Genomic DNA, 22987 nt, shown 5'->3' with positions numbered 1-22987 from the left:
TTAAAGAGGGCTGACATTTTATTAAGAATGTTGGTTCTAACGGCTTTTCTATTTTTCCCCTCTTTTATTGGATATAATATTTACATTTCAAATTTTATCCCCTTACCATATTTCCCCCACCACCCAGGAACCTCTTATCCCATCCCCCCTCCTCCTGCCTCTATGAGGGTGTTTACCCACCTACCCCCAGCCTCCCTCCCCAACCTCAGATCCCCCCCCCCCTCAGTGCTCAGCCTTCAGGGTACCAATGATCTTGTCTCCCACCTATGCCCAACAAGGCCATCCTCCCCTACATATACAGCTGGAGTCATGTGTCTCTCCCTATGTGCTCCTAGGCTGGTGGTTTAGACCCTTGGGAGCTCTGGCTGGTTGGTATTGTTGCTCTCCTCACGGGGCCACCAGCCCTTACTGTTCACGGTTCCTTCAATTTACTCTCTAACTCCTCCATTGGGAACTTTGATCAGATTAATGGATAGCTGTGGGTATCTGTCTCTGGGTATGTCCGACTCTGAGAGACCTCTAAGGAGACAGCCTTATCAGGCTGCTGTCAGCTTTCCCATCCTGACATCCCTATCAGCGTCTATTTTTGGTGACTGCCTATGGAATGAATACCCAGACGCAATGGTCTCCCTACAACCCCACTTTCAGATTCCGACCCACACTTTGTCTCCATATTTGCTCCCTTTGGTATTCAGTTACTCCTTCTAAGAAAGACCTAGGCATCCTCACTTGTTCTTTCTTCTTCATGAGCTTCATGTCGTCTGGTAGTTGAATCTTTGTTGTTTCAAATTTTTTGGGCTAATCTCCGCTTATCAGTGAGTAAATACCATGTGTGTTCTTTTGTGATTGGGTTACCTCACTCAGGATGATATTTTCTAGTTCCATCCATTTACCTAAGAATTTCTCGAATTCCTTATTTTTAATAGCTGAGTAATATTCCATTGTGTAAATGTACCACATTTTTTGTATCCTTTCCTCTGTTGAAGGGCATCTGGGTTCTTTCCAGCTTCTGGCTATTTTAAATAAGGCTGCTATGAACATAGTGGAGCATATGTCTTTGTTATTTGTTGGGGCATTTTCTGGGTATATACCCAGAAGTGGTATAGCTGGGTCCTCAGGTAGTGCTATGTCCAATTTTCTGAGGAACCGCCAGACTGACTTCCAAAGTGGTTGTACCAGCTTGCAACCCCACCAACAATGCAGGAGTGTTCCTCTTTCTTCACATCCTCGCCAGCATCTACTATCACCTGAGTTTTTGATCTTAGCCATTCTGACTGGTGTGAGGTGGTATCTCAGTGTTGTTTTGATTTGCATTTCCCTGATGACTAAGGATGTTGAGCATTTCTTAAGGTGCTTCTCGGCCATTCAAGTTTCTTGAGTTGAGAATTCTTTGTTTAGCTCTGTACCCCATTTTTTAATGGGGTTATTTTGTTGTTTGGCGTCTAATTTCTTGAGTTCTTTGTAAATATTCGATATTAGCCCCCTATCGGATGTAGGATTGGTAATGATCTTTTCCCAATCTGTTGGTTGCCGTTTTGTCTTGTTGACAGTGTCCTTTGCCTTACAGAAGCTTTGCAATTTGATGAGGTCCCATTTGTCGATTCTTGATCTTAGAGCATAAGCCATTGGTGTTCTGTTCAGGAACTTTTCCCCTGTGCCTAGGTATTCGAGGGTCTTCCCCAACTTCTCTTCTAATATTTTCAGTGTACCTGGCTTTATGTGAAGGTCCTTTATCCACTTGGAGTTGAGCTTTGTGCAAGGAGATAAGAATGGATTAATTTGCATTCTTCTTCCTGTTGACCTCCAGTTGAGCCAGCACCACTTGTTGAAAATGCTGTCCTTTTTCCACTGGATGAATTTAGCTCCCTTGTCAAATATCAAGTGACCATAGGTATGCGGGTTCATTTCTGGGTCTTCAATTCTGTTCCATTGATCATCCTGTCTGTCTCTGTACCAATACCAAGCAGTTTTTATCACTACTGCTCTGTAGTACAGTTTGAGGTCCGGAATGGTGATTCCCCCAGAGGTTTTTTTATTGTTGAGAATAGTTCTCGCTATCCTAGGTTTTTTGTTATTCCAAATGAATTTGTAAATTGCTCTTTCTATCTCTATGAAGAATTGATTTGGAATTTTGATGGGGATTGCATTGAATCTGTAGATTGCTTTTGGCAGGATAGCCATTTTTACTAAATTAATCCTGCCAATCCAGGAGCATGGGAGATCTTTCCATCTTCTGAGATCTTCTTCAATTTCTTTCTTCAGAGACTTGAAGTTCTTGTCATACAGATCTTTCACTTGCTTTGTTAGATTCACTCCAAGATAATTTATTTTATTCGTGGCTATTGTGAAGGGTGTCATTTCCCTGATTTCTTTCTCTGCCTGTTTATCCTTTGAGTAGAGGAAGGCTACTGATTTGTTTGAGTTGATTTTATATCCAGCCACATTGCTAAAGTTGTTTATCAGGTTTAGGAGTTCTCTGGTGGAAGTTTTAGGTTCACTTAAGTATACTATCATATCATCTGCAAATAGTGAAATTTTGATTTCTTCCTTTCCTATCTGTATCCCTTTGACTTCCTTTTGTTGTCTAATTGCTCTAGCTAAGACTTCCAGTACTATATTGAATAGGTAAGGTGAGAGTGGGCAGCCTTGCCTAGTCCCTGATCTTAGTGGGATTGCTTCAAGTTTCTCTCCATTTAGTTTGATGTTGGCTACTGGCTTGGTGTATATTGCTTTTACTATGTTTAGATATGGGCCTTGTATTCCTGATCTTTCCAAGACTTTTAACATGAAGGGATGTTGAATTTTGTCAAATGCTTTCTCAGCATCTAGTGAGATGACCATGTGGTTTTTCTCTTTGAGTTTATTTATGTAGTGGATTACATTGATGGATTTCTGAATATTGAACCATCCCTGCATTCCTGGGATAAAGCCTACTTGATCTTGATGGATAATTGTTTTGATGTGTTGTTGGATTCGGTTTGCGAGAATTTTATTGAGTATTTTTGCGTCAATATTCATAAGAGAGATTGGTCTGTAGTTCTCTTTCTTTGTTGGGTCTTTCTGTGGTTTAGGTATGAGTGTAATGGTAGCTTCATAGAATGAATTGGGTAGTGTTCCTTCTGTTTCTATTCGATGGAATAACTTGAAGAGGATTGGTTTTAGGTCTTCCTTGAAGGTCTGAAAGAATTCTGCACTGAAACCATCTGGCCCCGGACATTTTTTGGTGGGAAGATTTTTAATGACTGTGTCTATTCCTTTAGGCGTTTTGGGACTGTTTAGGTGGTTTATCTGCTCCTCGTTTAACTTTGGTACCTGGTATCTATCTAGAAAATTGTCCATTTCCTCCAGATTTTCCAATTTTGTTGAGTATAGGCCTTTGTAGTAGGATCTGATAATTTTTTTACTTTCCTCTGTTTCTGTTGTTATGTCTCCCTTTTCAGTTCTGATTTTATTAATTTGAATGCTGTCTCTGCGCCCTTTGGTTAGTCTGGCTAAGGGTTTGTCTATCTTGTTGATTTTCTCAAAGAACCAGCTCCTGGTTTTGTTGATATTTTGTATAGTTCTTTTTGTTTCAACTTGGTTGATTTCAGCCCTGAGTTTGATTATTTCCTGCCGTCTACTCCTCTTGGGTATACTAGCTTCTTTCTGTTCTAATGCTTTCAGGTTTGCTGTCAAGTTGTTGATGTATGCTCTTTCCACTTTCTTTTTGTGAGCACTTAGAGCTATGATTTTTCCTCTTAGTACTGCTTTCAATGAGTCCCACATGTTTTGATATGATGTGTCCTCATTTTCATTTAAATCTAAAAAGTCTTTAATTTCTTTCTTAATTTCTTCCTTGACCAAGTTATCATTGAGTAGAGCATTGTTCAGTTGCCAAGTGTATGTCGGTTTTCTGATGTTTTTGTCCATGTCAAAGACAAGTCTTAATCCATGGTGGTCTGATAAGGTACTGGGGATTATTTCAATCTTTTTGTATCTGTTGAGGCCTGTTTTGTGACCAATTATATGGTCTGTTTTCGAGAAGGTACCATGAGGTGCTGAGAAGAAGGTATATTCTTTTGTTTTAGGATGAAATGTTCTATAGATGTCAGTTAAGTCCAATTGGTTCATAACTTCTGTTAGTTTCATTGTGTCTCGATTTAGTTTCTGTTTCCATGATCTGTCCATAGCTGAGAGTGGAGTGTTGAAATCTCCCACTATTATTGTGTAGGGTGCAATGTATGCTTTAAGTTTTAGTAAAGTGTCTTTTATGTATGTGGGTGCCCTTACATTTGGGGCATAGATGTTGAGAATTGCAAGTTCCTCTTGGTACATTTTTCCTTTCATGAATATGAAGTGTCCTTCTTTATCTTTTTTGATTACTTCTGGTTGAAAACTGATTTTATTTGATATTAGAATCGCTACTCCAGCTTGTTTCTTGGGACCATTTGCTTGGAAGATTGTTTTCCAACCTTTTACTCTGAGGTAGTGTCTGTCCTTTCCACAGAGGTGCGTTTCCTGAATGCAGCAAAATGTTGGGTCCTGTTTACATATCCAGTCTGATAGTCTATGTCTTTTTACTGGAGAATTGAGTCCATTGATATTAAGAGATATTAAGGAAAAATGAGTGTTGTTTCCTGTTATTTTTGTTACTGGCAGTGGAGATATGTTTGTGTAGCTACCTTCTTTTACGGTTTTTGGAAGATTACTTTCCTGCTTTTTCTAGGTTGTAGTTTCCCTCCTTGTGATGGAGTTTTCCACCAATTATCCTTTGAAGTGCTGGGTTTGTGTTGAGATACTGTGTAAATTTGGATTTGTCATGGAATATTTTGGTTTCTCCATCAATAATGATTGACAGTTTTGCTGGGTATAGTAGTCTGGGCTGACATTTATGTTCTTTTAGGGTCTGTATGATATCGGTCCAGGATCTTCGGCTTTTATGGTCTCTGGTGAGAAGTCTGGTGTAATTCTTATAGGTCTGCCTTTATATGTTACTTTGCCTTTTTCCCTTACTGCTTTTAGTATTTTTTCTTTGTTTTGTACATTTGATGTTTTGACTATTATGTGGCGGGAAGTATTTCTTTTCTGGTCTAAACTATTTGGAGTTCTGTAGGCTTCTTGTATATTTATGGACATCTCCTTCTTTAGGTTAGGGAAGTTTTCCTCTATAATTGTGTTGAGGATATTTACTGGTCCTTTAAGTTGGGAGTCTTCCCCCTCATCTATTCCTATTATTCTTAGGTTTGGCCTTCTCATTGTGTCTTAGATTTCTTGTATATTTTGGGTTAGTAACTTTTTGTATTTTGCATTTTCTTTGACAGTTGTGTCAATGTTTTCCATGGTATCTTCTGCACATGAGATTCTCTCTTCCATCTCTTGTATTCTGTTGGTAATACTTGTGTCTATGACTCCTGATCGTTTTTTTAAGTTTTCTATCTCCAGGGTGTTCTCCCTTTGTGATTTCTTTATTGTTTCTATTTCCATTTTTAGATCCTGCATTGTTTTGTTTAATTCCTTCTCCCTTTTGGTTGCATTTTCTTGCAATTCCTTAAGGGATTTTTGTGTTTCTTCTCTAAGGGTTTCTATCTGTTCTTTGAGAGTGTTATTTATGTCTTTCTTAAAGTCCTCTATCATCATCATGAGAAGTGATTTTAATTCTGAATCCTGCTTTTCTGGTGTGATGGGGTGTTCAGGGCTTGCTATGATGGGGGAACTGGGTTCTGATGATGCCATGTAACTTTGGTTTCTGTTGCTTATGTTCTTGCGCCTGCCTTTTGCCATCTGGTTAATTCTAGTGCTACCTGTACTTCTGTCTCTGATTGAAGCCTGTCTTTCCAGTTGTCTCGCTTGTGTTTGGTCTTCTAGGAGTCCAGATGTCTCTGTGATTTTTTCCAGCTGCCCTGATTACAGTGGTATCTCTAGGATGCCTCAGGATATGGTGCCTCCAAGGTAGCAGTCCAGCTAGATGTCTGCTGTTCTGGGTGCAGTGTCTCCTCTTGGATATCTCAGGATATGTTGTCTGACACTCTGAGTTCAGTTGTTCCTCTGTGGCTCTGGGTTGAGTGGACCTTCCAGTATGTCTCAGGCGGTATCCGGGGTCCACACAACTGCAGACCTGGTAGAGGTCTGGTCTGGGACTCAGACCCGGGAGATGGGCAGAAGGGGGGTGGTAGCCGGCAGGGGCGCGGAGGAGGGGTGCGGGGAGGGGTATCTGCTGGGTTCTGATCACTCAGGGTGCCCAGCTATGAGCTCAGGGTAGTATGTGGGTTTTCCTACCTAAAGCTGGTTGTGGGATCTGTGGATCCCCCCCGAATATGTCTGGCGGAATCCGGGGTGCACTTACCCACAGGCCTCAGACTGGAGGAGGGTTGAGCGGCGGTAGGGGGGTGCTAGCACTGGCTATGGGTTCTATGGATCCCCCAGAATGTGTCTGGGGGACTCCTGGGTGCACTCACCTGCAGGCCTCGGACTGGAGGAGGGGCGATCAGTGGAAGGGGCGTGCTAGCGCTGGCTATGGGTTCTATGGATCCCCCAGAATGTGTCTGGGGGACTCCTGGGTGCACTCACCCGCAGGCCTCAGACTGTAGGAGGGGCGAGCATCCGAACTATTATTTCTTTTAAAAGGAGGTGGTCAGTTTAGGTAAAATGGAGTCTGAGGTTAAACTGGCAGTACTTAAGACAAGTTTCTTTTATCTGCTACCAACAGTTTAATACATTTGTATGCATCTCTTCCTGTGGTACAACCTAGAAATCACATTTTGTTGTTATTTATCTTTCCCACCTCCTGCCAAAGAACTAGGGATTGTTTCTTAGCGTGGGTTTCATTGCTATAAAGTGACACCATGACCAAGGCAAATTTTATAAAAGACAACGTTTAATTGGGGCTGTCTTGCAGGTTCTGAAGTTCAGTCTGCTACCATCAGGGTGGGAACATGACAGTGTCTAGGCAGGCATAAGAATGGAAAAGCTAAGAGTTCTGCATTCTTTTCTAAAGGGAAACAGAAGTCTGGCTTCCAGGCAGCTAGAAGGAGGGTCTCAAAGCCACACCCACTCCAACAAAGCCACACCTCTGAATAGTGCTACTCCCTGAGGTGAGCATACTCAAACTGCTATATTCCACACCTGGTCACCCATAGGCTTGTTAAAGTACAGGAGGCTGTCAGGGATATACTTAGTATAGCATAATAAAAAATCAATTTAGTCCACCATCAGAAGTGCTAGTCTTTTCTTAACCACCACTCAATTTTTAGCTCCAGATAACCAGGATCAACTCTCACAGTAACCCATTCTATTTTTGAATCTCAAGCCAGAGCCATAGGGCTGAAGCTTCCAAGTTCTGCTGCTTTTGGGGGCTGGAACAGGTCCCGTTTTTGTTTTTTTTTGTTGTTGTTGTTTTTTTTTCTATTACATCATCCCCAATTGTCTGCTTCCAACTCTCTCACTGCCTAAGCTTGGCTGTCTTGGAACCTGCTGTGTCAATAGACTTTAAACTCACAGATCTCCATGCCTCAGTCTCTTGAGTTCTAGAATGAAAGGCATGTACTAACATTCCTGAAACCTCAGCTTTTCTCTACTTGGAAATTGCTCTCCACCAGTTTGGCTTTTAACTTGGAGATCTTTTTGTCTTTTTTTTTTTTCCCTGGTATTAAAGACATTGTACCACCAGGACTAGAACTAAGCTTTTCATCATCACTATTCCTCATGATCCAAATCTGTGTCTTTCATTTCTTGATTGTAGTTCTTTGTTCAATGGCAAATGCATAAATGGCAAGTTTAGCTGAGTAGGATCTTGCTCCCAAATCACCAATCCCTTAATTGGTTTCTCTCTCTCTCTCTCTCTCTCTCTCTCTCTCTCTCTCTCTCTCTTTTGCTTTTTCAAGACAGGGTTTCTCTGTATAGCCTTGGTTGATCTGGAACTCACTCTGTAGACCAGGCTGGCCTCGAACTCAGAAATCTGCCTGCCTCTGTCTCCTAAGTCCTGGGATTAAAGGAGTGTGCCATCACTGCCCAGCTGTTTTATCTTCTCATAACACAGAGTTTAGCTCCATTGTGCTTCTTGGTGCCCTTTTATTACTTAAACCACATGTTTCATATTTTTCCTTTCTAAGCTTCCTATGCTTGATTAGAATGCTCTCTATAAAAGTAAATCTGAGGACAAAGTCTATGTTGGAGTGTTTGGAGACTTCCTTTGTCACTGCAATTCATCAAATTTCTTTATCCTTGGGTAGACTATTTAGATAAGGGCAAAATGAATGCAGCAACATTCTTTACCTAAACAATATTCAGAATTCAAATCACCCTCAGCACCAATGTGTTTCATACTTCTACAGAATGGTCCATGAAGTCCCAATTAAAGCACTTTATGGCTTTTCATATACAAAGTCCCCATTTCCACAATTTTCCAATCAAAAACATGGTCAAGGCTATCACAAAAATGTCCCATTGCCTGGCACCAACTTCTGTCTTTGTTCAGGTTTTGTTGCTGTGAAGAGACATCATAACCAAGGCAACTTTCATAAAGGACATTTAATTTGGGCTGGCTTATGTGTTTTGAGATTCAGTCTATTATCATCATGGATGGAATGGTGGCAGTGTCCAGGCAGGCCTGGTGCTGGAGGAATTAAATGTTCTACATCTTGATTTGAGGCCAACAGAAGAGGACTACTATTTTCAGGAAGCTAGGAGGAGGTTCTCAAAGCCCAGTTCTAAAGTCACTTACTCTCTCCAGCAAGGTCACACCTTCTCCAAAGCCAAGCCTCTTAATAGTGTTATTCCCTGGGCTAAGCATATTCAATCCACTATAGATTGCATCTGAACCACTATTTACACCTTCTGGACACTTCTAGTTGCTCCATAGACCACATCCCATCTATGGTGGGTTCTAGGAGTCCCTCCATAAACCACACAAACAACCATATCCCAGAGCGGGGTGGTTTATTGAACACACATCTTAAGACTCGTCAATTAGAGCCATAACTCAGAATTCATGGGCTGAGGCTATGACCTCAGACATTTTTCTATGTCAGCTTATAAAGAATAAAACTGCAAAAACCGCAATTAACTTATATGCAAGTGCTACCTGGTGGTTGATGCTAACTCAAGCCATTTGAGACATAGAAGTTCCTACTGACATTTGATTTGATGGGTCCTACATGAAGCTTATTAAGATTAACAAAACTCATAACTCAGAGAATATAACAGGGAATGTGATCATCATGACCCTGCCCTGAACCAAGTTATTTTTCTGTGTCAATGACCATAAAGCATATTACAGTAACAATAAGAAACATCTGTCAGGCTTGGATCAAAATGATTGCAGCTATGCTAGGCTGCAGACCACAACAATCAGTATGGATATTAATAGCCTTTGCAATTGTTATATTTGTGAGTGTTTAATTGTTGCCTGTGCTATATGTCTCTCAATGCATATCATGTCTTTTGTCCTTCCTGTGATCCTAAACTACCATGTTGTTTACTTTTATTATGTTTGATTTTGATGTAATTCCCTTTCTTCTTTCTTTCCTTCCTTTATATTTCCTTCCTTCTCTCCTTCCCTTTTTTCTTCCTTCCTTTTTTCCTTTGATTCTTTCTCCCTTTCTTTCTGAAACAGTGTTCCACTATACTTACATCTGGCTGGCTTGGAACTCACTGTATAAGCGGAGGTTGCAATGGCTGGAATTCACCTGCAGCTGCCTTCTGAGTGCTGAGATTAAAGGCATGTACCACCACACCAGGCAGTTATGTGAATTTTACAAACATTAAACTCATGGTTTTATTTTGTCCTAAGTGTTTCTTGTTGGATTTCTGAAGTGCTTTGTCTTCTTCTTTCTGGTCTCTGGGATAACATCTCTTTTTCATAAGGAAGCAAATAGTAATTTTTACAGTGTGGTTCAACAATAATGAATTCTTTTAGATTTTTCCTGAGAATATCCTTATTTGGTCTTTCATTTGAAATATATTTAACAATGTAATGGGTAACTACTTGTTTTGCCCATATATAGGGTCCACTGTGACTGTCAAATATATATGTTTAAAAAATCTTGGTCAGATCTCAATGACTGGCAGAGCCATTGTTTAAACATTTAATGTTTGTGTTAGTATATTCAAAATGCTCCCTGATAACTGTTTTGAAATAAGTAATCATTGCTAAGCAGACATGGTTATCATAGCATAGATAAAACAGTAGCTTTTTTATCCAGTTCATGAAGATCTATAAATGGATAGTGTATGATTTGCAACTCAACTTAAAAAGTGAGAAAGCAGATAGACATCAGAGTCTGAGCTTCAACAGACAGGACTGTGTTTATTAGAGCACATAATGAGGCTAATCCTTTCTACCACAGGATAGTGAGGGGTCTGCCAGAAAATAAAGCTGGCTATGACCCTGTATTGAGGCAGAGTGAAGGGTTTGGGAATAAAGAAAGTGTTACAGGTGTATCATGGGATGTGTTTCTCTCCTGCAGCCTTTTCTTTCTGAAAGAGTTTCCCCAAGGTAATACAGACTGTATTAGGAGACAAGCTGTCCCAAGAGACACTTTCTGGGTTGACTAAAAACTGTTGTCATCACTAATTTTCTACTATTACTAGCTTAAAATAAAAAAATGCTGTCATTCCAAATCTTAATAAGCACAGAGAAACTGGAAGCAAGAGCCTTCACAGAAGTTGGAAATGTAGCATCAAAAGATGAGTGGAAAAGGGCCATCATCTTTTCTGTTATTGAACTGAGGAGAATACTGTCTAAGATTAGTTTCAGGTCTGCAGAAGAGGGAGCTCTCTGGTCATTTAATTGGAGTGGAATTTGAACTGAATCAGCTGCAATGTGTTATGAGATTGCCATCATGTGTTCCAGAAGAGACTTTTGAAAATTCATCTCTAGGGAGTGATAAGCAGATGACTTGGTTATAGAGTAAAACCAAGAGACTGCCAAGAATGGTGGGGGGAGTCAGAGCAGTAGAGGCAGGAAGGCCAGTGAGAAGAAGTAAGTGTTGAGTTCTTTGATGTGAGAGTGCCTAGTTCCAATGCCAGGAATGCTGCCTCAAATTGAGCTAGCAGAAGCAACAGAGAAGTAGAGTATCAGAGCAAGAGAGCAGCAGAAAACAAGACTAATGTAAATGTTTCTATTTGGCCTGGGGTGAAAGGGATGAAAGTGTCTTATAGCCAGAGTCTTCCCACACCCTCTTAAAGGTCTTTTTTCAGTTGTATCAGAAACAAAGGAAGCTGTTATAGGATGACAGCCATTGGATGAGCTTCTGTGGAACATTTTGTTTGGGTAGCAGGTACAATTCAGTAAGTAAAACTGTTCTCTTCCTCTGATGCTCTGTACTTTCCTGTTGCTTGTGCTAGGTCACTTTATGGCAGCACTGGTGGCATTGGGACTAGACACTGTCACTCCAAATCATCTCTACACTTACTTCCTCTCACTTGCCTTTAAACACAGGATAAAAACAGAACTATGGAGAGAGTAAGAAGGAAAGAACTGATCAAGGGGAGGAACCAGGAAAGAGGTTGGGCCTAGAAGCTCTCATAGGAAAAGGCTTGTGGTTCAATTTTTATCTGGTTTCTGTGTCTTTAGGCCCCATCACAAACTATTTAGAATTTATTGGTGTGGGAGCAGCTTTATTTGTGGAAGAAGACACAAATCCCATTCTTCATAGTATTCAGATCTTGTCTTGGAGTACTGCATCAGCCAAATTTAAACCATTCTAAGGCTTACCTCAAAGATAGAGCATGTCTTTTATGTAACAAAGATCTTCTTTCTTTCCTTTCCTTTTTAAATTTCAGTTTCTGTTAAAAATTTTTGGGGGCAGGTTTTCACGTTCCACATCTAAATGTCTTAGTCAGGATTCTTTAGAAGAACAGAACTTATAGCAAGAATATATAAATGGGGGTTTACTAGCATATCTTATAGGCTGTGGTCTAGTTAATCGAACAATGGCTGCCTGTGAATGGAAGGTGCAAGATCTCAGTAGTTGTTCAGTCCATGAACTGGTTGTCTCAGCTGGTCTTCTATATGCAGGGATCTCTGGGAAGTAGACTCAATTAACAGTGAAGTAATGGACTTGCAATGGAGCAAAAGTAAGCAGACAAAAATATAGGGAACTTTCTTCCTCCATGTCATTTATACATGGTGCCAGAAGAAAATATGGCCAATAGAAGGTGTGTCTTCACAACTCTAAAATCCAGATTAAACCGAGTTTCCATTTTAAATGCTTTAATTAAGAAAAATGATACTGTGGAGAGGACCAGGTTTACTGGGCATGCATTTGTGCCCGCCTCCCTTTGTGCCTCCCTAGCCTGCTCACCTTGGCCTGCACACCCTGTCATGCCACCCAAAGCCCTGTGCAGATTCATGGCTGCCAAATCCTTGCCACCCACAGCCTCAGGTAGATGACCCTGCACAGGTGAGTGGTCCTCTGGCCATGCTTTAGTTTGAAGAAATGAAAACCTGAATTCATTGCATTATGTCAGAAGTTAAAGGTACCTGATCTTGTCAGAGAAAGAACTTGGATAACTTGGGAGAAAGTTTCATCTGTAGATGGAATTCTGAGGCATCAGTCTGTGATAACTTGCTCCATTACTTCCAGCTGAGCCAAGACCAAACATGGCTCAGAGTGTCCAGTAGAGCACAACTGCACCTCTTATGCTGACTAAGAAGTAGGGAAACTGAAAGAAAAGGGCCAGGGACAAGAACTATACCCTTGAGTGGAGTGCCTCTAAAGACAGTCTCCCCCAGCTAGATGCAACTACAGCAGTTTCCACCACTTCTTGATGGACCATTCAGTTATGATCCCATTGATAGATTGTCCTTGTTATCCAGTGACCTACCAAAAACTCTGCCTCTGAGTATTGCTACATTGAGGACCAAGTCTTCAACCTTTTGGGAACATTTCAATCCAAAGTATAGTGCCTTGTTAATTTTAGAATCATTTTATTGAATTTAGAGATCTTCTAGATTATTTAGGTCTCTTATTTTTTTAATTAGAGTTTTATGGTTTTCCTCATGTTGATTTTGTATAGACTTTATTAACTTTATGTGTATCTATTCCATTTTAGATGCTCATGTAACTATATATATTTAATTTCTCTCTCTCTCTCTCTGCCCCATCTGCCTCTCTCTCTCTCTCTCTCTCTCTCTCTCTCTCTCTCTCTCTCTCTCCATAAACACACACACACACACATATACATACACACACACACACACACACACACACACACACACATATATATATATATATATATATATATATATATATATATATATATAATCTCTCTTTCTCTATCTCTACCTCTAGCTCTATCTTTATTCCTTTTTCTTTTTGTTAAAGACAGGGTCACACTGTATATTCCTGGCTGGTCTGGAGCTCCCTACATAGGGCCAGTGTGGATGCAAACTCCCCAGAATCAAGAGTTAAAGGCTTGTGTACCACATCCTGCTTAATTGTATTTTTTTCTTTTTTCTTTTTTTGTTTTTTTTTTTTGTTTGTTTTTTTATTGGATATTTTATTTACACTTCTGATGCCACCCCTTTCCCCATTCAACCCCCCTTAGAAAGCCCCTATCCATGCCCCCTTTTCCTTTTTGCATTTATACACTTTTTTAAAAATTTTAATCAAAGGTTTTATGAGTTTGATAATGCTCAATCAGAGGTGTAACCCACTACCCAACCTAGATATATCAACTATCTTTGACTGGTGGAGATACATCAACATCTGCCTCCCTGTCTCCCCCCTCTTTCTCTCTCTCATCATCTAGCTTCTTTTCTCCTACTTCTCCTCCTCTCCCTACTCCTTCTCTTCCTCTCAGTACTACTCTCACCTTAGCTCCTCCTACATAGCACTCTTTTTGTTAAAAATAAAACTTTTCTCTCAAAATACATTTAGAGCATAGTTATGCCAATTTGTACTGAAAGATAGAAAAATCATAAGTTGATCCCCTGAACCCTACTCTTAAAAGCAAAGACATAAAAACCTGTAAGTCAAACACTGTGTTGCCTCAGTCCCAGGAAATTAGCTGACCATTTGAACAGATGGCCCTAATTAAACAAACCTTAAGATTCATGGTGTCAGGATGCTATGGGCCCGAGATTAGCCTGGCCGCGCTTTGAACTAACAGCCCTGAGACAGTTGGTGCCAGGATGCTAAAAGTTTGAGATAAGCCTGACCCCCTTGAACTGGAGCTCATGATATATAGTGTGAAACTAGTTCGAAATAGCCAATTATAAAGTGACACACCATGCATCTTAGGAATTTGAGATCAAATGTATCCATGACCTAGTGACCTGTTCCCTCTCCTTCCCCCTTCCCTAACTCCACTCTCAGCCTTCCCCCTTCCCTAACTCCACCCCCACCTGGTTTGTAGATTCACCCTTAAAAGCTGTAAAGTTCTTTTGTTCAGGCTGCTGAATTCCACTGCCCCTGTGTGGGCTTGAAGGAAAGACAGCCCTGGCTAGCCAGTAAACCTCTTGCGATTTGCATCAAGTTGTGTTTCTCTTGAGTGATTTGGGGTGAGTCTGCAGTTCTCCACAAATCGGTAAGGTCCTTTTCATTTGGGTTTTACAGTACCAGTGAGGTACAAGATATTCCTCATACCCAGTCCATCATTTTGTTGACTAACCAGAACCTCTGTCATCTACTAACTAAAACACTTAGTTCTGAACCTGGCTTTTTCCTTGGCTTTAGAATGAATGTCAGCTGAAAACCATCCACTCAGATCTTTTCTCTCAAGGTAACTAGCCAGGATTGGCTATTGTATTTTTAAAAAGTTGCAGTCTATTTCTTGGGATACAACAAACAATTGGGATTAATTGAAGGTAATTTTGGCTGGAGAACCACAGGGTTCCTCACACCAGGCTGTGGGTAGTTGGCTGGGAACCTTCTTGGTTCCTTCAGGCTGGAAGTTGGGCATGGGTGCTGTGTTTCCACAGATCCTCAAGGTGTGATCCCAGTGACATGAGAAAGTCCATGGGTTTTTACTGGCTTTAATGTCATGGTGGATGGTGGATGGATCTAGATGCACCCCCTGTAAAACCCAGGGCAGGCCTGAGTTAAATAGCAGGGAGAGAGGGGGGAGTGGCTGGGGAAAGTATGCTTAATTGACTCCGCCCTCTGGCCTTCAGGTACCTCATTAGGATGTAAATCTCTCTAGGGCCTGAGGCCTGTTCCTGTGACTATTGGCCATAGACCTCTCTGTGGGAGTTCTTGTGGAGGGTTGAAACTAAATGAAAAGAACCAGGGCTTGGGAGCAGAGCTGAACTCCTGCCTTCCAATTAAGGTTCTGGGGTTCCAAGCTCATTCTACACCAAGCATCCAGTTGCTTCTCACAGCCCACCCGCCCTACAATTTGTGCCCTAAACTTGTCTTCTGTATCATTGTTATATCATTTATCTGAACTCATAGTCTCTCTTGAGTCTTTTGGGATTTCTATAGAAATGATTGAGTAATTTTAAACAAAGGAATTTTTGTTTATTCTCAGTCCAAACAACTTTTATTTACTCTTTTTAGTTTTATTGTGTTATTCTGGAATTCTGTATGATGTCAGTTTTTGGTAAAGAATAATACTGATACCATGTTTCTACCCTCTCATCAATAAATGATAGCCATCGAAAAAAAAAGGAAAAATGATACTAGGTGTGTTAAAAGGAACAGACCTTTAATCTCAGGAATTAGGAAACAGGGTCAGGTGGATCTCTTAAGAGTTCCAGGCCAACCTGCTTTACAGAGTAAGTTTCAGCAGAGCCAAGGATACACAGGGAGCGACTCTGTCTCAAACAAAACAGCAGCAGCAGCAACAACAACAACAACAACAACAACAAAATCAAAATGAAACAAAAAACATGTCCCCCTCCAAAAAAAGAATAAAAAGAAAACAAACTCAAACCAAAATATTATACACAAATATGTCCAGCATATTGGCTTCTAGTTAATTGTAGATGTATTTTAATTGACAACCAAAAATAACATTCACATTAAGTAACTAGGATAATCTTGAACCTAACTGATCCTCTCCCTCTCCCTCTACAGTAATGAGACTTCAAGTATGCACTCCTGTGCCCAGTATTGTGTGATTCTGATATTTAACCCATGACTCTCCAATGTTAGACAAGCACTGTAGCAACTAAGGTTTCTTCTTTCTCCTACAACTTTTGTAGGAGAAAGAAGAGCTTGGTATGCTGCTATATAAAAATGCATGGACTTATACTGAGTATATTACCCTCCCACTGTTTAAAAAATAATTTGTCCTTCTGAGACTGACTCCGAATCCCTCATCATCTTTAAATGTTGAAATATGCTTAGGTGGGTCCAATAACTTACTTTTTCTCTTTGAGATTAAATTTAATTACATATCTTCTTTACCAAGTTACAAACCCTCTTCAAAACCCTGCAGTGCTCTCCAAGTTTATAGCCTCTTTTTAGCTAATTATTATTGCAAGCATATGTTTACTTGTATATATAATATAAATACAAGTTATATATATATATATATATATATATATATATATATATATATATTCCTGAATATAATTTATTAAGTCTGTATGAAGCTACTCATACCATGGATGCCTGAAAATGGCCCCCATAGACTCATAGGGCATGGAATTATTGAAGACATGACCTTTTTGGAATAGGTGTGGGTGTGGCCCTGTTGCATGAATAGTGTGACTTCAGAGTGGGATTTGCAGTTTCCAAAACTCAAGCCAGACCTAGTGGCTAATTCTTTAGGCTGCCTGTGGGTCTAGATATAGAAATCTCAGCTCTGTCTTCAATACCATGTCTGCCAGCATGCTACCATGAGTTCTGCCATAGCAACAATGAACTAAACCTCTGAAACCGTAAGGCAGCCCCAATGAATTGTTTCCCTTTATAAGAGTTGCCTTGATCCTGGTGTTTCTTCACATCAATAAAACTCCAACTAAGAGATACATGTATGTTTTCAGGGGTGACAATTTAGGAGAATCTACAAGCCCTCGTGTGGTAAACAAGCATAATCCCTAACAACAATCTACGGACATCTGCCCTTATACCCACTGATGTTTAGAGTCTCTACCCAACATAAATGAAACTTCTCTTTTCAAGATGCAGAGACCCCTACAGAACACCACAACCAATGATGATGCAGAATTATGGACATCAATACCAAAGGGTACATCTGCAAAATACACAGAGATCATTGCTGAAGATGTGGAAAGAGGACTGTAAGCTCTAGAGAACCAGTGAATGTGCTGTGAGATTGCATCTACTAGTAGTGTGAAAAGCTATAGGCAAAGCTTGAAAAACACAGTTGAACTTATAGGAACTGAACAAGCATGACACCAGTGAACATAGCAAACTAGACAGAGACAATGCTTTAGGGTCTCAGCCCTACACAAAGAACTGTAGAGTACTGAAAAGCAAGGAAGAGAAGAGTAGGAAAGATAACCAATTAGTTGTTTGGTGCTAAAAAGTAATTTTTAACTGTGAATATTTATTGTAGGTGTATTTGTTTAAATATAAGTGTATGTTTCACCAGCATGCACTTATGTGCATCATATAGGGGTTAAGAAATGAGCATAGGACCCAATGGGAGAAGAGTTACAGACAGCTAGATGGATGGGAGTCTTCAGGTACTAGAAAAGATCCTATATTGTCTAAAAGTGTAGAAATCACTATCTGCTGGGCCATCTCTCCTGAATGTAAGGTACCCTATTTGAGGTAGCATACCAACTGAAAACCAGGTACTCATTTGGCTGGAAGTAGAGGATGAGTTTACTCTATAGGCTGGTATCTTCTCGATAACACAGCCTAAAACACAATGTGTCTCTCTGTGTGTGCTCTGAACTGCTGAGGCAGAGGTCCAAGGTTGAGGAAACAGTCTTGACCTAGGCTGAACCCAGAGGTAATGATACAGGAGATGCAGAATGAATCTCCGTAGGGGACTTCTTGCTGAACTAACTACATTGTCTTAAAGAACACTGGCATGGCATGGAGAAGAGGAATCCCAGATATGCCTGAGACATGACAGGCTTGCTCATTCTTTCTCTACATTTCTGTGAATGACCAGATCAGTAGAGGGTTCATCTTCTAGTGGATTGGAGACAGTATGCATTCTACTAGTGCTGAATAAGGTGTGTTGTCGGATGACACTTTCACTGATAAAACTGCAATAATTTGATGGACCGTGATGCCCTATGTTCATAGGGAATCCCATAATAGCCCATTGCTGTGAGCACTGATGGAACATAAGTTCTAACAACAACCCCACACCCTGTTTCTAGAATGTGTTCACTTGCACAGTCTTGTGTAGGAAAGCCTCTGTGCTCACAATCACATCCCATTCCAAGGATGGTTCAGTATACAGACTGGTTTTAAGAGCCCTTCACAATTAGTTTGACAGTACTGTGCAAGTAACAAAGGAGACAACATTGAGAAGTAAAGGGTAGAACATAATGCCATAATTGACTTTAATACATTTTGCCACCAACAAGGCTCCAATGATAATTTCCTTGATCATACACCAGGAGGTCATAGAACAGCACAAACATAAAACTGAGGTCAATGACATGGGTAGCACACAAGAGGAGACCAATCAGTTCATAGACTGGCCTTATATTTACAAAATGGGGAAGCCAGTGTGGATCCTGTCCTGATGGAGGCATATTTAGACATGCAGAACTGTCTTTCTGATTCTACAAGACCCTGTTCCTACTATTCTATTGTCCTTCATATCAAATCACCCAAGGTCTCAATGCAGTGAACATTGTTTTGATTTTATTGCATCTAAAGCCATGAATTCAGGGATTCTGTGGTAAATGTCCTCCTTCAGATTTCATGTCTCAGCATCCAGAATCAATCTTCTATTACCTCCCAACAAAGGCAAGGGCTGGGAACCCTTTCATAGACACAGCATCCCAAACAATGAGGGCAGGTGGCTGTAGCAAACATGAATTTTTGGGGCTGCCTTTTGGACATGAGCATTTGTAGCAGCTCAGGACACAGTTGAAAAAACCTCTCCACCACAACATCACCCAGGGGATCATAGCACTCTTTTGGGGCAGGGTACACCTCTACAGTCAAGTTGTTCAGATTGGCCATGCATTGCAGAAGGTCCTTCAGTACAGGAGTGGAGAAGTCGTTATAGTAAAAATTAATACTGTTGAGCTGTGAGCACTGGCTCAGGGCTGGCAAGAGGACTTTGAGATGAGAGTCCTTCATTCTGCAGTGCTCAAACTGCAGACTCTGCAGAGTTTCAGATACATTCTCTAGGAGAATTCGGAGACTCTTGAAACATGACTCAGAAAACACTACAGCATTGAAGTGCAGTTGTTTCAGTTGATAGAGGCTCTGACACTTTGACATGTGTTCCAGGTCTGACATCGAGAGTCGGCAGAAAGACATAGACAAGGACTCCAAGGGGCTCTTCAGACATCTAGAGTATAAACAAGACATTGGTTCTAACTCATGTTGCTGGAGGACACTAGTAAGATTGACAGAGAAGCTACATATGTAGTCAATCTGTGCTTTTGTTGAATGTCCACCCTGGAAACACAGCATGTTGGTGTCTGCTCATAGCATTGTCTACTGAGGCATATTACAATCCTGTGGGATGGGCTCAGACCACAGATCTGCAACTCTCCATACTCACTCTGTCAAAGAACTACAGCTTGCCTCATCATGCCAGAAGAGCATACCTAGAAAGGATTAGCACAGGGAGGTTCTGGCAACATCCTGTCCTGTGTCCTACACAGTTTATTCTTGTTGCTGCTATCTCCACACTCATCATCCTTGATTTCATGGTTCTACACTTGACTCTGATGATCCCCACCCCAGTGTCACAAACTTCTTATCTACTTAGTCCCAACTTGTGTTCAAAGTATCCTTCCATTTAGGGAGAATTAGAGGCTGATAGACTCCAATAGAGGAACAAACTGGTTCCTGTACTTGTATATCTTTCTAGAGGGCAAGTGTGGAGCCTCTCTAGCTCAGGGCTCTCTGCTCTGTCCTGTTTCCTTCCATTACCTTTGCCTGGATCCCAAAAATGAATATGCAAAGCACACTTACTGCATCTGACCCACACTATGGACCTTTTTGCAAGGCTGCTATCTCAATATCTCCTACCCCAGCTCAGACTCAGCTAAAGGAATAGGAATGAACCAAGTGAATTCAGTTAAAAACAAACATTCCATATTTCGACAATGTAATGATTCTGTCATTGTAACAACCATTGTGACTGGCATACCTCAGGTGTTCACTCATGTTCCTAGTAAAAGGAAAGTTTTTCTGCCAGAACAGAAACAGTTCACTATCCTTCCTTACCTGAACAAAATTTCCATGTTGTCATTGGGAATGAAGGAACAATTCAAATAGAGACTCTGGAGATGGTCGAGTTTGGCAAGCTGAGAAAAGAATTCTGCAGAACACTTTTTTACATCTGTCACTGTATCCACAACAGTATATTTGGAATCAAATCCATGTAGATAGTATTTCACAATATCTGTCATCATGTCAATGCAATGTGGATAGAAACGTAGGAAAGACAGGATCTCATAGGTGCATGGTTTCAAGGTGTTTATATCCCTTCTGATTATAGTGTTACACACCTCCCTGGTAATCTCCAGGGGATTATACTGGAAGTCAATTTGATGTAGATTGAATTTGGTAATATTTCTCATCTGGCCAAGGAAATGTGGAAATAAACTTAGGAATGGCAGTACCTCAGGTGTGCATATTTCCAATTCCTCAATATAGATTGGCTGGAAAATATTCAAGACCTCCTTAATAATCTCCATGGGGAAGACACAAATTGTCATCTTCTGACAGATTAGCTGCAAAGAGTCACCGTTCTTCTTGGCCCACTGGAGCAAGCACTTTTGGTCTTCTTCCAAAGAGTAGTAGAGGTTCAGGTAAGTGACCACCTGCAATCGTTTTGTCAATGCATAAGTAGGAAGACTCTCTGGGCCTTGCTTCTTTCTCAAAGTATCTGGTGAGCACGCTCCATCTTCTCTTCCAGCCCATGCATCCCAGAAATCCTGATGCACATCTCTCAAGTCTAACACTTGTAGCTTCCTCCTTCTGTGATGGAAATAGGTAATGTTTCATAATTTAAAACAGGAACCAATATGGAGTCAGCTTGTGTCCCACTTGTCTAACTTCAGTGCCAACATAACACTTCACACCAGGCTGTCAAGGACACTGCACTATATGCATGAAGGTAGTGGCAAAGGCACAGAGTAGGAAACTTCTTCTGAAGGTAGAAAACTGCAGGCCTAGGTGATTGACACCTGTAGCCTAACAGCAGAGGATAAGGCAATGTGGCCTTTGTTCTGTCTCAGAGGGAACTGCTGGTCTCTAACTTATGCCTGCTAGTCTGAGGTCTCAGGAAGAAAAAGACACTTAGAGCTACTACTACTACTACTACTACTTTTTGTCTTTGTATTCAGAACTTCTACATCTTTCAGAGCACATGATCACATATTACAAAGTTCATCACAAGTTCACACCAAAAATCAAATCATAAATTGAAATAGAGTTTACAACAGAGAATGTTCACATGCATATCCATTAGTAGTAATTATCTGGTTAAACATCTATCACTTGTCTACCTCAACAGGTTCACTGAAGGTTTAAAACTATAACTAAGAAATTAATGAAGGTTTGTATAGATAAACCCAGGCAACATTATATCTTCTGTCCTAGCACTTATACTAAATCATGAGTTTCCTATTAGTGACCTTTGGTTAATTGTTTTACAACCTCTTGGAATGTGCTCTGAGTTGGAGAAAGTCTGGTTACTATCTAAGAGCAACTAATGACACATGGAAGACAGGCAGAGATCTCATTGCAGTTTGACTATCAGAAAGGGACTCAATAGCAGTCCCACTACAAAAGAGCTTAATAATAATCATTTATATAAATTTAGGAATTTTTATAAGACCACCAACAAGACTTAAGAAGTCATCTATTTGTCTATATAGCATCAACCCAAGACAGTACATCTTCGTGGATCTGCAGATATCTGCTCCAAAGAGGTGTGCTATTGCTTAGTGATTGTTAGATATGTTTAATTCTAATAATAGAAAAAGCATATCAATAGCAGGAAGCTTTCTTCATATAAGTCCCTTACAGCCTTGCTGAATAAGGGCTCACTTGTTGCAGATTATATAATAATCCAAGGCAAGCCATTCCAGGATGATCACCTGCTAATTATTAGCTTTATTTACCCATTATGGCTCCTGACACATCTGGAGACATGACCCACTTCCCTCCATTGAGTTGCTCTTGACTTGTGTCTCTTTCATATCTAGTGTCTGTAGGAAAGCCAGGGAAAGGCTCATCCTACTAGGGCTACTAGTACTCTGAGCTGTCCACTATGAGTTTCACTTAGATCAGCTTTCACCTTGAATAGTATTTCCACAAATCCCCATGTCAATGACATCATTATTCTCTGTCCTGTTTGATCACAGTCTTTCTGCCCTCATGTGTCTTACCACTAACCCTATTCCCCTGTAGCTGTTTTGGCTCTTGCCTACCTGGGAGGAACATTCTGGGTCATCAGTAGATCTATGCCATCCAGCACAGCTTGCATCATCTCCACATCAGCAGATTTCAGTAATGGTCCCACAGGGAGGTAGGAAAAGGGCCAGGCTGCCACCGTTGCCTTCAATAACTCTGTGCGTTTCCTATTGAATGCCTCTATGAAGAGTGGTGGGAAGAGCATAATGGGCAGGTATTCCAGATCAGAGAAGTCTATGGCATCATTCCTCACCAGCATCTCCAGTGCCAGCTGCTCCAGTGTGGGAGGGTTGTAGGTGCTCATCCTAACAGATATTCAGTCAGAAGGAACCTGGAGAAAGATTTAGGGGACATAATTTCAGGCTAAATTTTGGAAATCCCTATTTTTCACACATTGTATGAATCAGAAGGCCAGAGCCCATGCTCTGGAAATAATGGAGTATCCAGTCTGCACAGTTATCCAATCTCATGGTCTAAGGCCAAAAGTCCATCACTCTCAGCATGTAGACTCCCTTGTAAGCAAC

The 22987-nt window shown here is 40.7% G+C and overlaps 1 protein-coding gene across 1 annotated transcript; it reads right to left on the bottom strand.

The window, feature by feature from the left end:
- Positions 1-18800: 18800 nt before the first annotated feature.
- On the bottom strand, positions 18801-22767 carry LOC117708703 (PRAME family member 12-like). Its single transcript, XM_034502583.1, has 4 exons — positions 22481-22767; positions 20581-21020; positions 20268-20409; positions 18801-19380 (listed from the first exon to the last, which is right to left on the bottom strand). The coding sequence occupies exons 1-4, from the start codon at positions 22765-22767 to the stop codon at positions 18801-18803; spliced, it is 1449 nt and encodes a 482-aa protein (XP_034358474.1).
- Positions 22768-22987: the final 220 nt, after the last annotated feature.

Source organism: Arvicanthis niloticus, chromosome 5 (genome assembly GCF_011762505.2).
Source record: "Arvicanthis niloticus isolate mArvNil1 chromosome 5, mArvNil1.pat.X, whole genome shotgun sequence".
Taxonomy (NCBI): domain Eukaryota; kingdom Metazoa; phylum Chordata; class Mammalia; order Rodentia; family Muridae; genus Arvicanthis; species Arvicanthis niloticus.
Note: the sequence above shows the minus strand (reverse complement) of the source record. Positions and strands in the feature narration are given on the sequence as shown.